This window comes from Callorhinus ursinus, unplaced genomic scaffold (assembly GCF_003265705.2).
Source record: "Callorhinus ursinus isolate GAN/ISIS: 27379988/994484 unplaced genomic scaffold, GSC_fseal_2.0 scaffold52, whole genome shotgun sequence".
NCBI classification, from domain to species: domain Eukaryota; kingdom Metazoa; phylum Chordata; class Mammalia; order Carnivora; family Otariidae; genus Callorhinus; species Callorhinus ursinus.
In genome coordinates, this window is record NW_027397114.1 from 4,525,071 (window position 1) to 4,542,059 (window position 16,989).

At 40.3% G+C, this 16,989-nt stretch overlaps 1 protein-coding gene across 5 annotated transcripts in view; it reads left to right on the forward strand.

Annotated features, from left to right (window-relative positions):
* The window catches only part of SPAG9 (sperm associated antigen 9), a 138,778-nt gene that overhangs the window by 75,850 nt on the left and 45,939 nt on the right, over positions 1-16,989 (forward strand). For all 5 annotated transcript variants that reach the window (XM_025859231.2, XM_025859232.2, XM_073883724.1 and 2 more), the window contains 2 exons: positions 12,073-12,280; positions 13,004-13,103. In XM_025859231.2, coding sequence (XP_025715016.1) covers positions 12,073-12,280; positions 13,004-13,103 — 308 coding nt within the window. The remainder of the gene's footprint in view (positions 1-12,072; positions 12,281-13,003; positions 13,104-16,989) is intronic.

The window sequence follows — 16,989 nt, forward strand, 5'->3', positions numbered from 1 at the left end:
ATCCCAGCTGTGATATTAAAATCTACTTTGTTGATGGGACACCTCAGTTTTTCCTACTCCTTTGCTATTATAAACAGTGCTGTAGTGAATTATACATAATTTTATACTTGTATTTATGATTCCCATAAGTGGGGTTGCTGGATCAAAGCATGTATTTAAGATTTTTTTTTTAAGATTTTATTTATGTATTTGACAGAGAGAGACACAGCAAGAGAGGGAACACAAGCAGGGGGAGTGGGAGAGGAAGACACAGGCTTCCCGCTGAGCAGGGAGCCCGATGCAGGGCTCGATCCAGGACCCTGGGATCATGACCTGAGCTGAAGGCAGATGCTTAAGGACTGAGCCACCTAGGCGCCCCTGTATTTAAAATTTTGATAGATACTACCACATTGCCTGCCAAAAGCCATTTGTCCTCTCACCCAGCAATGTTGTTCAAATTCTTTATTGCTTTACACGTTTAGAGTTCAAATACCCCTTCCTTATGCCCAAATATGGAAAAAGAGAGAATGAAGTGTTTTAGGTTTCATTTAAAGAATCCTGTACATAGAATTTTCATGCTGTTTTCCAGACCTTGGTTGGTATCAATTTGCCAGTGATTTCACAGATTCCATCTAGTTTCACATATACACATGTGTGTATATACACCTGTATGTTTATCCATCGGCACATGCCTAGAGATGTATGTGTGAGTGGCTGCATATTGGATATATACTCCATCAAAATATTTTTTTTCGTTGAAGGGTTTCCTGGGTTGGTGACTGTTAGTAGAATGGGACTTTTAGAACTGAGAAAAACAATTTGAAATAAAAAGCAGTTGGATGGGTACCTACTTGTCAAAATTTTAAGAGTTCTTTTAAAACCATATGACTTGAAATACTTGAGTAGAACTGCTGTGAGAAGCTCTTGTTAGCAGGGTTTGGTATGTAAAGCCAGTGGTCAATCTGTGCTACATTCTTCAGAGGATGTGCTTAGCATACAGAACAGGAAATGGCTAAACAGAGCCGGCATTCTTGTTTAGAAGAATTTCCCATCCTCCTCCATTTGTGGCTAACAATTTAGTTCCTATTTCTTTCGTTTTTCCAAACTTGGATTTCTATACCAGTTGAACCTTATTCCTGTATCTTTTGTATTAAACATTCCTTTTACAAAGTGTGTGTGTAATTAAACATTTCTAAACAGTTTAAGCTCTCAACTTTTTTACTTTTTATTTTGAAATATTTTAGACTTTAAGAAAAATTGCAAAAACAGTGCAGAGTGCCTGTCCATCACTCATCATCAACAAGTGTAAAGTAACCATAGTATATAGAATTATTAAAACTAAGTTGACATTGGTACAATATTGTTAGCTAAACTATAGACTTATATTTGGATTTTGCAAGTTTTTCTACTACTGTCTTCTATTCCAGGATCCAGTCCAGGATTCCACATTGCACTGAGTTATGTCTTCATTCTCTTCCAACATGTGACAGTTCCTCAGTCTTGACCTTGGAGCATGAGGAGTATTGGTTAATTATATTGTAAAATGTCCCACAGATTGAGCTTCTCTAATGATTTCTCATGATTAGATTGAGATTATATATTTTTGGCAAGAATACTGCAGAAGCAATATGCCTTAGTGGTGATTATTAACCTTGACCTTGACAGCTTGGTTCAGCTGGTGTGTGCTGGATTTCTCCACTGTAGTTACTTTTTTTCCCCTTATAATTAATAAGGATCTTGGGGGTGGGGTGCCTGGATGACGCAGTTGGTTAAGCCTCTGACTCTTGGTTTTGGCTCAGGTCGTGATCACAGGGTTGTGAGTTTGAGCCTCACATCAGGCTCTGCGCTCAGCAGGGAGTCTACTTGAGAGTCTCTGATTCTCTCTCTCCCTCTCCCTCTGTTCCCCCCCACCCCCCGCTGTTGTGCATGCATGTGCACACACTCTCTCTCTAATATAAATAGATCTTTTAAAAAAAGTAAGTTATCTTGGTGGATATACTTTGACATTGTGCAAATATCGTGTTCCTCTTCAAACTTTTATCTATTTATTTTAGTATTTGTCACTGGATGTTACAGATACTACTGTGGTGTTCCAATGGTTATTTTCTATTTTCTTCATCCATTCTACGTTAAGGAATTCTTCTGTAAGGGTGAACCTTTCCTTCCTTCCTTCCTTCCTTCCTTCCTTCCTTCCTTCCTTCCTTCCTTCCTTCCTTCTTTGTTTGAAGTCATGGACATTTATTTTATTCTGTAGGTTATCCAATGCTGCCATTTATTTTATTGCTCAAATTTTCCATCTCAAATTCCAGCTTTGGATTTGTGAGCTTTTTCAGGTAGACTTCTGTATCTTTTCAACATGCCCCATACTCTTTTGAGTACTTCCTCCCTGGCACCATAAGATGCTGAAGGCTCTGAGTATTTTCTTTCTTTCTTTTTTTTTTTTTTTAAAGATTTTATTTATTTATTTGTGAGAGACAGAGAGCGAGAGAGCGAGGAAGAGGGAGAAGCAGGCCCCCAAGGAGCAGGGAACCCGATGCAGGACTCGACCCCAGGACCCTGGGATCATGACCTGAGCCGAAGACAGACGCCCAACCATCTGAGCCACCCAGGCGCCTGGCTCTGAGTATTTTCTGTGTCCCAGCCCTACAGTCCGCTGCTGCTCCCAGGAGCCCTGGTTCTTGTATTTAGGAACCAAGTTCTAGGCACTAAATGTGCTTGTTGCTTGAAATGTGATGGCTTCTAGGCTCTTTCTTTGATGCTTATGTTGTGGTTTTCCATTCATTTACATTATCTATTACCTCCTTTTGGATTTTTGTATTAGTGTTTAGAATAGGATAAAATAAAACTAGAATTTTAAGAAAAATGGATTGTATGTTGTAATATTTCATGATTTCGCTTGTGAAAAAGGATAAGGATTGTCTTCTATGACTTCAGTTTTTTTTTTAAAGGTTTTATTTATTTATTTGTGTGTGAGAGAGAGCACAAGCAGGGGGAAGTGACAGGCAGAGGGAGAAGCAGGCCTCCTGCTGAGCAAGGAGCCCGATGTGAGACTGGATCCCAGGACTCCGGGATCATGACCTGAGCCAAAGGCAGACGCTTAACCATCTGATCCATCCAGGTGCCCATGTGACTTCAATTTTTATTTGTAAACTTTTTTCCTCACGTACATCCTTGTTTGGTTAGTTCAGGAACCATCTACAGCTGATGGTTGGGGTTTGAAGAGAAAAACAGTTGAAAATGTACTTCTTTTAATCCTTTAGTATTGTCTTCCTATTTATTTATTCATTCATTCCTTCATCTTTGTTGAGGTATAATTGACAAAATTGTAAGATACATACTTTCTCCCCCTTTAAACTGTTTCTTAGAGAAGGGGGAGTGGAATTAGTTCTTTCTTAGTGGGTGTTTAAAGTGAGATTTTTTTTTTTTTTGACATATTTACTGGGTTGTGTGTTGACCAAGATGCTAATGTACGTGGAGAATGGAAATTGGGAAAAATCTAAATAATACTATTTGAAAATGATGGTTTTTAAAGCTTGTATTTCAAAGGTGGCTTCTTTTGAAGTAACTGGCACATAAGTATTTATTATGTTCTTATTGATATTTAATATTTAAACAAGCTTTTAGAATAGGAAAAATAACATTAATAAATACCTGTTGAAAACAAATTACCTTGCTTTTTGCATTAAAAAATATTTATTTATTAAGTGCCCACTATGCCAGATACTAGAAATGATATTACAGTGCTCTCAGAGTCCAAATATTTTATAAAACAGGATTAATAATGTCTTAAATGTTAATACAGTTTCCCAATTTTAAATAATATTAAAGAATCTAGACCAAAAATAGTTTCACCAACCCTAAATTCCACTACTTTCCCCTAGGCATTGTGAGTAGTTGGTGTATCTATCCTTCAGACCTTTCTCTTTTTCATATGCACATAGATAATACACACTCATAATATCTTTGTAAGATAAATGCTATATGCTCTAAGTATTTTCCTGCTGCTTGCTTTCTGTTTTTCATGAAAAAATGTGTGTTCACAATCTTTCCATTTTTATATATAGAGAGAGCCACCCAGTTTTCGCCCCAGCTTTTGATAAATTGAGTAGTTGAGAAGGGTTAAAGATGATGATAACCCAGAATCAAAGATCATATAAACAAACCTTGAGAGGCAGTGTGGTTTCTGTAAAGTGCATCATGCCTTGCTAATCTGTGGCTTTTTGAGAGAATTAAGAGAGCACCCACAGCCATATTTTAGTCTTTTCAAAAAGACTTTGATGAATTTCCAGACCAAGAATATTTAAAGCTTCTGGTTGCTTTGTGTTTAATAGAAACAGTTTCTGTCGTCGCAGGCGCCTCGGTGGCTCAGGTCATGATCCCAGAGTCCTGGGATTGAGCCCTGCATCCGGCTTCCTGCTCAGCGGGGAGCCTGCTTCTCCTCCTCCCTCTGCTGCTACCCCACTTGTGCATACACACATACTCACACACATACACACACACTCTCTCTCATAAATAAATAAATGAAATCTTTAAAAAAAAAAAAAAAAGGGCGCCTGGGTGGCTCAGTTGTTTAAGCGTCTGCCTTCGGCTCAGGTCATGGTCCCAGGGTCCTGGGATCGAGCCCCACATCGGGCTCCCTGCTCAGTGGGGAACCTGTTTCTCTTTCTCCCTCTGCCTGCCTCTCTGCCTACTTGTGCTTTCCCTGTCAAATAAATAAATAAAATCTTTAAAAAAAAAAAACTGGTAGGGTGAAAGGGTGCAGTAAACATTTCCAAGTATACTGGAATAGTTTGCATATTAAATATTCAAGATGATCAGAATAAGTTTCAGGAAGATTTCAGGGTTATATGAATAGAAAAAAAGGGTTAAATGATGAGCTGCTTATTGATAAAATGTTAGGTAAGACATGGTGATCCCTGAACCATGGTATCTCTTAAACTAGAGGCTAGAAGGAGGTCTGTGTGTGTGTGTGTCTTGTACTTTTTAAAAAAATTTAAAGTCACTTAATTAACATATAGTGTATTATTAGTTTCAGAGGTAGAGGTCAATGATTCATCAGTCTTATATAATACCCAGTGCTGCTTAGGGTGCCTGGGTGGCTCAGATGGTTAAGCGTCTGCCTTAGGCTCAGGTCATGATCCTAGGGTTCTGTGATCGAGTCCCGCATCGGGCTCCCTGCTCCTTGGGAGCCTGCTTCTCCCTCTGCCTCTCTCTCTCTGTCTCTCATGAATGAATAAATAAAATCTTAAAAAAAAAAAATACCCAGTGCTGCTTATATCCCGTGCCCTCCTTAAAATCCATCACCCAGTTACCCCATCCCCCACCCTCCTCCCCTCCAGTAACCCTGTTTGTTTCCCATGATTAAGAGTCTCTTATGGTTTGTCTCCCTCTCTGATTTCATCTTAATTATTTTTCCCTCCCTTCCCCCACACTCCTCTGTTTTGTTTCTTAAATTCCACATACGAGTGAAATCATATAATTGTCCTCTGATTGACTTACCTTGCTTAGCATAATACCCTCTTGTTCCATCTGCATTATTGCAGATGGCAAGGTTTCATTTTTTTTGATGGCTAAGTAGTATTCCATCTTTTTTTTTTTTTTTAAAGAACTTATTTATTTGAGAGAGAGAGTATGAGAGATAGCGAGCACGAGAGGGAAGAGGGTCAGAGGGAGAAGCAGACTCCCTGCCGAGCAGGGAGCCCGATGTGGGACTCGATCCCGGGACTCCAGGATCATGACCCGAGCCAAAGGCAGCCGCCTAACCAACTGAGCCACCCAGGCGCCCCAGTAATATCCCATCTTATATATATATATATACACACCACATCTTCTCTAACCATTCATCTGTTGTTGGACATCTGTACACTTTTCATAGTTTGGCTATTGTGGACATTGCTGCTATAAACATTGGGGTGCAGATGCCCCTGTGGATCACTACATTTGTATCTTTGGGGTAAATACCCAGTAGTGCATTTGCAGGGTCATAGGGTAGCTCTATTTTCAACTTTTTGAGGAACCTGAAGGAAGTGTTATTAAGCCATATCAAAACAAAACCCCTCATTTTAACATAGTAGATTAGAAACATCTTATTATCCTGAGAGGTAGAGCAAGCGAAAGATACTTAGAAATGTGCTAACACCTAGTGAATACTTGATCTTGTTGTCTTGTATAATCTTTCCTTCTTCCCAGATCAGCAGTAGTCCTGAACCTCTGAAGGCTGTAGAACAGGAGGTGAGAATGGTGTTTCAAAACAATTACTGTACAGAAAGTAAAGAAACTCGATTAACTATTGGTTACTTATTCAACTGCTCTTCTCAAGACATCTGTTGCTCAGTTTGACAGACTACTGATGTTTTTCACTGAAATACAAGAGAATATTATTTCTGTAGTGGTTGCTAGGGCTTTACTGTAATCTATAAATTACTCCTCCCCTAAAGACAGCATTTTAAAGTAAAGGAGAGAGGGGTGCCTGGAAGGGGCTCAGTCAATTAGTCATGATCCAAGGGTCCTAGGATCGAGCCCCACGTCGGGCTCTCTGCTCATTGGGGAGTCTGCTTCTCCCTCTCTCTCTGCCTCCCACTCCCCCTGCTTGTGCACATGCGCACACTCTCTCTCTCTGTCAAATAATAAAATCTTTAAAAATAAAATAAAGGAGAGAAAATATAAGTAAATCCTATGAAAATTCAGCCTGTTTCCATTTATCCAGCTCTAGGTAAGAAACACACAAATACCCTTGCACAAATTTGCACAAATACCTTCCTCAGGACAGAATGTGCATAACTTACATGTATCCTAGAGACAGCCCCAGTGTGTCATTATACCGTAGGCTGCCTCCCTGGTTGAACAGATTTCTTCAGCTTCAATCAGGGCACCATTTAGCTTTATTCAGCAAACATCTGCTTTGAGCCTTCTTCATGTCAGGCTTGATACTCTGGGCATTAGGGATATAAAGACAAGGCTTTTTCCTACTCACTGTAGATCAGGTCTCCTACCCACCCAGGTCCATGAAAGCCCTTCAGTGTCCCCTTTCTTCAGAAATATCCTCAGGGTTAGGACATTCATACCTCTCCTTTAATAATAAGAATTTTCTTAAACCCACAGTATAATTTTTTTTTAAGATTTTATTTATTTATTTGAGAGAGAGAGAGAGCACACATGAGATGGGGGAGGGTCAGAGGGAGAAGCAGGCTTCTTTGCTGAGCAGGGAGCCTGATGTGGGACTCGATCCCGGGACTCCAGGATCATGACCTGAGCCGAAGGCAGTCGCTTAACCAACTAAGCCACCCAGGTGCCCAGACCCACAGTATAATTAACATCTAGATTTATTTCATCTAATTGTGTCTAGAATTAGGGTTCTCGGTGTTTCTTTGGCTCACAGACTCTTTTAGGAATCAAAGTTATGAAACTTTCCAGAAAATACATGTACACACAGAATTTTGTGATTCTGTTGTGCCATAGAGCTGTAAATCAAAAGAGCTTAAGAACCAGTGCTTTAGACGTTTAACTTTAACTTGTGGAGAAAGAAACTATTTAAACATAAAAATTAAAATATAAGGTGATAAATGTTATAGTGGGGATCCATGGGGCTAATTTTTGTAATTTTATCTTTCATTAGACTTAAAATCTTTGAATCAAAAAGACAGACATATGTAACAGAGTTGCTTACCCCTTTATTTAGCCTATTTCAGATGAAGGCAGACAGGCTACTTAGGAAAACTCTACACTGGAACCTTTCTTTTTTTCCTTCGGTCTTTCAAGATTTTGATTGATTGATTGAGAGAGAGCATGCTCATGCAGGAGTGAGAGGAGGAGCAAAGGGAGGAGGAGAGAGAATGGCAAGCAGACCCCATGCTGAGTGAGGAGCCCGACATGGGACTCGATCTCACAACCCCGGAGATTATGACCTGAGCTGAAACCAAGAGTTGGATGCTGAACCGACTGAGCCACCCAGGCACCCCTCATTTCTAAGTTGTCCTTAGATAATTTCTTTTATAGTTGTAAACTTACAGTCTCTCAGAACATAAATAGTTACAGGGCAATGCTGACTAACACATGACATAAATATCGTGTATAGGACCGAGCACATAAGGGAGGCATTTGACGAATGGAACAACTGAAAATATTTTGTAAAGGCTTATAGACTTTTAGCCTGATATCCAGAGACAGTAAGAAAATGGCACAAAGACCAGGTAGCTTTCACCATAGTATCTCAAGTGAAGCTAAAAGTAATGGCACCTATTTTCTTTTTTGTGTGTTGTAAGTACATACAGAATAAAATTTATCGTCTTTTCTTTTTTTACTTATTTATTTGAGAGAGAGAGGGAGGGAGAGAGAGAGAGCATGAGTGGGGGAGGGGCAGAAGGAGAGGGAGAAGCAGGCTTCCCGCTAAGCAGGGAGCCCAACTCGGGGCTCGATCCCAGGACCCTGAGATCATGACCTGAGCTGAAGGCAGACCCTTAACCGACTGAGTCACCCAGGCGCCCCTAAAATTTACCATCTTCATCATCATTTTTTTTTTTATTTGACAGAGAGAGAGATCACAAGTAGGCAGGCAGGCAGACAGGCAGAAGGAGAGGGAGAAGCAGCGGCTCCCTGCTGAGCACGGAGCCCTATGCGGGGCTCGATCCCAGGACCCTGGGACCATGACCTGAGCCGAAGGCAGACGCTTAATGACTGAGCCACCCAGGCGCCCCCAGACTTTCTTTTTAAGACTGAATAATAATCCATTTTATATATAGACCACATTTGATATATTCATTCATCCCTTCATGGACATTTGGTTCACTTCTACCTTTAGGCTATTGTGAATATTGCTGCTATGAACATGTGTGGAGCAAATGTCTCTTCAACATTCTGCTTTCAATTCTTTTGGATATATACCAAGAAGGGGTATTGCTGGATCATGTGGTAGTTTTTTTAGTTTTCTGAGGAAATGCCATTCTGTCTTCAAGGCAGTTGCAACATTTTATAGTCCTCTGAACAGTGTACAAGGGTTCAAATTTCTCCACATCTTACCGACACTTGTTATTTTCTGTTTGTTTTTGATAGTAGCCATCCTAAGGGGTTCGAGGTGATGCTGTAGTTTTTATTTGTATTTCTCTGATAATTAGTAATGTTGAGCATCTTTTTGTGCTTGTTGCTTGTTTGTATAACATTTTTGAATGACACCTATTTTATTTTTAATTTTTTATTTATTTAAAAATTTTTAAAAGATTTATTTATTTGAGAGAGAGAGCATGAGTGGGGGGAGTACTTTATCTTTTAACAGATCAATATTTAGGCTTGTCTTTCTTCATTCTGTCTTTGTTGGAGGCATTGTTAGTGACAGAATTATAGAATTTCTTCCATAGGAGATGCAATATAAGCATTCTGTGCCTCCCACCAAGCATAGCAGCAGACACTTTTCTCATGTCTGTGTTTTCCTACTAATCTTGGAGCTTTATGTCACCACTGCCTGGGAGACCAACGAGAAATGCCTCTTTTGAAAATGGTCCCCTAAATTTCAGAGCTTTTCTCTCCCCAGCTCTCCCTGAGATCCAGAAGTACAGCCCACACAGTGAGCTATTTTAGTGAGTGTAAAATATTTTTATGTGGTAAAACTATAAAAGGTAAGTTACAGATAAATAAATCTCATGTTACTTGGATAGCCCATGACAAATTTAAATTTTTCTTCTAAGCAGATCCTAATTTACCACTTCTTGTAGCTGCAAACCTTAAGAATCCCTAAGATGGCACAGTCCTTTTCATGGTTTAGATTCAGCTCTCTTGGTTGCTTTATTTGGTACTCCCAGATCCACAAAAGAATTTGGGGAGGAGGGCTTTTGCCAAACTGTTTATGTTATGAACTCTTCTTTAATTATCAAGTAATTTTTTTAAAGATTTTATTTATTTATTTATTTGAGAGAGAGTGAGAGAGAAGGAGCAGGGGGAGGGGCAAAGGGAGAGGCAGAAGCAGACTCCCCGCTGAGCAGGGAGCCTGGCGTGGGTCTTGATCCCGGGACTCCAATATCATGACCTGAGCCGAAGGTGGCTGCTTAACCGACTGAGCCACCCAGGCACCCCAGTAAATTTTTTTTTTAAGGTAGAAGTAACTAGACATTGGGGGTGGGGTGATAAGGAGGAAGAGGAAATCATTTCTCTTCTTTTGAGAGACAAATGACAAGTACAAGATTGACCTCAAGGGACACCTGGTGGCTCAGTCAGTGGAGCATGTAACTTGATCTCAGGGTCATGAGTTCAAGCCTTACGTTTGGCATAGGGCTTACTTTAAAAAGAAAGAAAGAAAGAGAAAAGGACCTCAAATTATTATTTTTGTTTTTATTTTTTAATTTCTTAAAGATTTTATTTATCTGACAGAGAGTGAGAGAGCACAAGCAGGGGGAGTAGCAGAGGGAGAGGGAGAAGCAGAATCCCCACTGAGCAGGGAGACGTACTCGGGGTTCAATCCCAGGACCCTGGGATCATGACCTGAGCTGAAGGCTGACGCTTAACCGACTGAGCCACCCAGGCGCCCCAATTGCTAACATTTTAAACACTTAGTATGTGGGAACACTTGGCTAAGTCTTTATGTAGAATAATTTGTAATCTATTAATTAGGTACCATTATCTCTATTTTACAAATGAAAAATAGGTATGGAAAGAATAACTTACCCAAGGTCAAACATTTAGTGAATGATAAACTCACTAATTTACCCTAATTCTTCGTCTTCCTCCTCCTACTACTACTGGTAAACTTTTTGTCAGGTTCTCTTTTTTTTTTTAAGACTTTATTTTAGGGAAAGGAAGGGCAGAGGGAGTGGGAGAGAGAATCCCAGACTCAACTTTTAGCACAGAGTTCAGCACATAGCTTGATCTTACAAACCTGTAAGATCATGACCTGAGCCAAAACCAAGAGTCGGACACTTAACCTCTTGAGCCACCTAGTTGCCCTAGGTTCTTTTTTTTTTTTTTTTTTTAAAGACCTGGGTACTTTGCTCTAAAAGAACTGCCTCGTTATTGGTAGCCATTGAACAATTAACTGTGTTTGTTTTTCTTTTTAAGTAGGCTCCATGCCGAACATGGGGCTTGAACTTATGACCCTGAGATCGGGTCACATGCTCCACCAACTGAGCCTACCAGGTGCCCCTCTCTTTTTTTTTTTGGGAATTTTTTTAAAATCCCCTCCCCCACAGTTTTTTTTTTTTAGTTGAAGTATAATGGACACACAATGTTACATTAGTTTCAGGTGTGCCGCATAGGGTTTCAACTTTTGGACAACTGATTTTAGTTACTTGCGGGCCACAAACCCCTTTGAAAACCTGATAAAAGTTGTAGATTTCTTTTTCCCCAGAAAAGTGCATGCCACACAAATTTTTGCATAAAATTCAATCTGGACATGTCCTTCATGAAGACTATTTGTGGACCCTAGAATAGTAATTATCAATTCTTAATGAGTATATAAATCACCTGGCTTGCTTTTTAAAATGCATATTACTTGGTCTCACTGCCTAAAGCTTGGAGTTGGAGTTATAATCTGCCCTTTTAACAGTATTTTAGATGATCTGGATGCAGGAAGTTTTAAGCATACTGTGTACAATACTCTGAATCTCTCCTGAGATTCAGAATCTTGTTATTCCACTGCTGTATTTTTTGTTTTTGTTTTTTAAGATTGTATTTATTTGAGAGAAAGAGTGAGCGTGGGCATGAGTGGGGGTGGAGGGGCAGAGGGAGAGGGAGAAGCAGATTCCTCGCCGAGCAGGGAGCCCAACTTGGGGCTCTATCCAAAGACCCTGAGATCATGACCTGAGCTAAAGGAAGATGCTAAACTAACTGAGCCACCCAGGTGCCTCTATTACTGTTTTTTAATAGAATTTTCTCTCTGAATGTTTTTTTCTTTACCCATTTAAGAAAATGGCTTAAAATAAATTAATCATTTAAAGATTTTCCCATAATTCCTTTTTTTTTTTTTAAGTAAGCTCTATGCCCAGGGTAGAGCCCAATATAGGGCTTGAACTCACAAACCTGAGATCAAGACCTGAGCTGAGATCAAGAGTTGGACACTTAACCAACTAAGCCAACCAGGTGCACCCCCCCAATAATTCTTTTTATTTGTAGGATGAACTTTCTGATGTTAGCCAAGGAGGATCTAAAGCTACTACTCCAGCATCAACAGCTGCGTCAGATGTGGCCACACTTCCTACTGATACTCCCTTAAAGGAAGATAATGAAGGATTTGTGAAGGTTGCAGATACACCAAATAAATCAGAGATAAGCAAGCATATTGAAGTACAGGTAGCCCAAGAAACTAGAAATGTATCAACAGGTAAGCGGCCCTAGTTCTTTACTTTCTGGTAAAGATCATGTGGGTTTGAAAAGATACATCTTAGGGGTGTTACTGCTTTAGATTTATAAAATCATACTCAATTATAAGTAAGCTTAAAAGGGGGTGATGATCAAATAAAGTTTTGGAGAGACAGATTTGGGGAGCTGTAGTATTGGAGAGCCTGAAAGGCAGGAGAATAGTCTTCACCTTTAATTTCTCTGTATTTCACCCCTTAATTTTTTTTTTTTTTAAGATTTTATTTATTTATTTGACAGAGAGAGACACAGCGAGAGAGGGAACACAAGCAGGGGGAGTGGGAGAGGGAGAAGCAGACTTCCCGCCAAGCAGAGAGCCCAGTGCGGGGCTCTATCCCAGGACCCTGGGATCACGACCTGAGCCAAAGGCAGACGCTTAACAACTGAGCCACCCAGGCGCCCCAACCCCTTAATTTATAAAAAACAAACAAACAGGGAGTTCTGCCCTGGGATACAACAGACTGTGTCTCAAGAAATACAAATAAAAACTTTGGTTATTTATCAGTTTCTGATATTCACGTTGATTGAATATATGATGAATTGTCTAACCCTATGTTTCCTACAATTCACTCCTTAAAATTTTTTATGATCAAATGATGTATTTACAACCATTGAAGCAACAGGATTTTCATATTAGGGGCAGTATGTGATATATGCATTATTTATGTCATCTTGTCCTTTTCCCAAGGCTCTGCTGAAAATGAAGAGAAGTCAGAAGTTCAAGCAATCATTGAATCCACTCCTGAGTTGGATATGGACAAAGATCTCAGTGGATATAAAGGCTCAAGGTACTGTCAATGTCAAATGAAGACATTTTATCCTTCCTTTCCCCTGTCCCAGAAGCATACTATTATTCTCTGGTCTCTGGCCAGGAAAAAGGTCATGCAAATGTTTTGCTGAAGAAATGTTAGTATTATATTCTAGTTTCCATTTTTGAAACTGGACATAGTATATGGTTGAAATGTTTTGTGAAATGCTGCCTTTGCAGCCTCAGGGATTAGGAGCATATGGAAGGATAGGGGAAAAAGACAGTGAAGGTGTAACCAATACTTTCTGCAATTTGAGGAAACATAGAAACAAGAGCAGGGAAAGTAACAATTTGAGCAAACTTTGTTCCTTTCCCCCAGATCAGGAAGAAACATATATACTCACTTCAAAACTGTAGTGATTTCAGGATGCCCGGCTGGCTCAGTCAGTAGACCAGATGACTCTTGATTTCAGGGTTGTTAAGTTCTCCACCCCATGTTGGGTGTGGAGCCTACTCAAAAAAACCCCCAAACTGTAATAATCCCATTATTGGAAGAAATTAGTCTCATTTTACATGGGGAGGCTGTTTAGTGGTGGGAAGAGAATTGTTATGTATCATCTTAATCAAGGTAATCTAAAGCATATGGATGTTCAGGAATTTCATAAAGGAGCTACTGCCTTTCTTTTAATTTCTTCCGTAACATTTATCCTTTAATAATAATGGCCATAAAAATATACTCTGTTTATTGATTACTACAGTCGTGGTTAAAAGCATGAACCTAGAGTAAAACTATGTGGGTTCAAATACTGCCTTGGATTTGAATCTGAAGTACATTTTCTCCATAAAAAGGAATTATGATAATACCTTAGATGATTATGAGTAAATGAATCAGTGTATATTAAATCATTGGCAAAGGGCCCAATTTAATAAATGTTAGGTAGTATTGTCATCATCATCATTTAATATAATTTTAGTTACAACTTTATGAAGTCAACATCTTCATCCCCATTTTACAGATAAGGAAGCTCAGAAATGTGTAGTAACTTGTCAAGGATGACCTAGTTAGCACGTGGAGCTGGTATTTAATCTAGGACTCTGATTTCAAAGACCATGCCCTGTGAAATATTTTTTTTTATTGTTTATTTAAAAATGTAAACAATGCAGGGGCACCTGGGTGGCACAGTCAGTTAAGTGTCTGACTTTTGATTTCATGATCTCAGAGTCCTGAGATCGAACCCTGGGCTGGTCTCCATGCTGGGCGTGGAGCCTGCTTGGGATTCTCTCTCTCCCTCTCCCCCTGTCCCACCACTTGCACATGCATTCTCTCTTTAAAAAAAAAAAAAAAAAGTAATGCAGAGTGTAAAAAGTGAAATTGCTTTTTATTTGTCCTCTCCTAAGCCTAAGTGAGGAGATGCAGCTACTTATTAGCAGTTTCAGTTTGCCATTCTGAATCTCCTTAAAAATTAAAAAAAATTGTTATTAGATTAATGCATGTGTAATATTGTCAAATGGTAATAATACAAAATATGAAGGGTAGTAGTAGTCCCTTGCCCTTACCCACCCCTCATTCCCACTCTCAAGAGGCAGTGTCTCTCACTTCTTCATTCCTTTTTTCTCAACAAAAGTGACTCAACTTTATTGCAGGAAAGCTGGGGAGGGCCAGCAGGCTAAATGAGGGTCTCTGCAGGAACTCCATCGCTGATCAGGACTGCCAGGCCCCAGGTCTGTCTGGAAGGCAGGAGAGGATCAGCATATTGCCCCCTTTGGTCGGTCGACTCCTTGGGGCTGAGGTAGGAAACAGCCTTCGCTGTTTGCCCCAGGGTCTCCAGCAGAGTGTCCACAATGTACTCGGAGTTGATGCAAACCTTGCTGGGCAGGTCAGTGTCAAACTCAGCTCCTGCCTGCTTGTTGAGCACCTGACTGACCGCGTTAGAGCAGCCTTCACGAGTCACATCCACAGAGACTCGTGCTGCGGCGTGACTGTGGATGTGGTGGTGGTGGCAGCCACCACATCTGAGTTCTCTTTTGCTATTTTTCTTCAGGTATCTAAATCACATCCTTATGCTTCTTTTCCTTGTTGAGGTTCTGTGAGAAAATTAAGTCCTAATGCCCCAAGGCATCCTTTGTGTATAATGAATTAGCTACACTCCTGTGCATCTAGAATTGAGAAAATAGTCACTCAAATCATTTTCTGTATTCTGTGGATCAAATGAGGAACCCTGGTTTTAGAAATGCTGTGATATAGCTGTTGACTTTATAGTGGAGGATGACAAGGATACAGCTCCTTAAACCACCATCCTTCCTTTCATCATCTCAGTATAATTCTCAGTTCTTGTTACATTAACATTCATTGTTTAAATCTTATGACTATATAAATACTGATCACAGCTTAGCCACAGAGTATGCTGTGATTTTATTTCCTATCTTTTGCAACTTTGTTTTTCTGGAATTAGTAAAACCTGGTGGATTTTTGTTTTGTTTGCTTAGGTTTCTACTACCTATTGCTAGTTCATGGAAAGATACCTTGCAAATCATAAATGTAAACACTCTCAAAATGGCCAAATATAAAGCAAGTTTCCTGGCACTCTCTCTCCTGGGGTCTTCTTTTTGCATTCTCCAGCCTAGGTTGATGCTGATTCTCTGGTTTCCTGCTTTTAACATGTAAACATGGCTTCCATTGTTTAGGGAGCAATGCTGTGGGGAGGGAGGTCTCTGTTCTGGAGGATTGGATTTCACTCATACTGCTTCTTGGGTTGTCTTTCATCCCAGCCTTCTGGTTTTTGTTTATTTGTTTGTTTGTTTTTAAAGATTTTATTTATTTTATTTGAGAGAGAGAATGAGAGAGAGCATATGAGAGGGGGGAGCGTCAGAGGGAGAAGCCGACTCCCTGCCGAGCAGGGGGCCCGTTGCGGGACTCGATCCTGGGACTCCAGGATCATGACCTGAGCCGAAGGCCATCGCTTAACCAACTGAGCCACCCAGGTTTCCCCAGCCTTCTGTTTTATGTTCTCCCTTGCATGCATCTTTCTGTAGATTGCTGGTTCCTTCAATGCCTGGGCCTTTCAGAGGTTCTGGTAGCATACTGATTTCTTCCCTAAAGCCTAGTGGCTGAGGTTTCAGCTTTTTCTGGTCTGTCAAATCAGTTTCAGCTGTTTGCCTGTTTTCTGTCTTACAGAATTTTGTTCACATTTCATCTGCTGCAGTTTCTTTTTCTAGTCCCTGTGTCCTATTGAGTGGTAAATGACTATGTTTAGTCCACCAAGTTTAACTGGAAATCCTGTGCAGACTTTTTTTTCTTTTAAGATTTATTTATTTATTTTAGAGCAGGGGGTGCAGGGATAGAGGGAGAGAGAATCCTAAGCAGACTCCACGCTGAGCACAGAGCTCAGCATGGGGCTCCATCCTATGACCTTGAGATGACCTGAGCCGAAACCAAGAGGCAGACAACTAACTGCGCCACCCAGGAACCCCAACTTTTTTCTATTAATATAACATTAAAGCACAAACATACACATTTCCCCATTTCTTTGCACATCCCATGCTATAAAGGGCTTATATACACTGTTTTGTACTTTTTATTGTTTACTTATTTATTTTTTTAAAGATTTTATTTATTTGTGAGAGAGAGAGAGAGAGAATGAATGCACAAGCAGGGGGCGAGGCAGGCAGAGGGAGAAGCAGGCTCCCTGCTGAGCAAGGAGCCCAACACGGGACTAGATCCCAGGACCCTGGGACCATGACCCGAGCCGAAGGCAGACGCTTAACCCACTGAACCACCCAGGCATCCCCTTGCTTTTTTTTTTTTTTTTTAAGATTTTATTTATTTATTTGAGAGAGAGCACATGAGAGGGGGGAGGGTCAGAGGGAGAAGCAGACTCCCTGCTGAGCAGGGAGCCCGATGCGGGACTCGATCCCGGGACTCCATT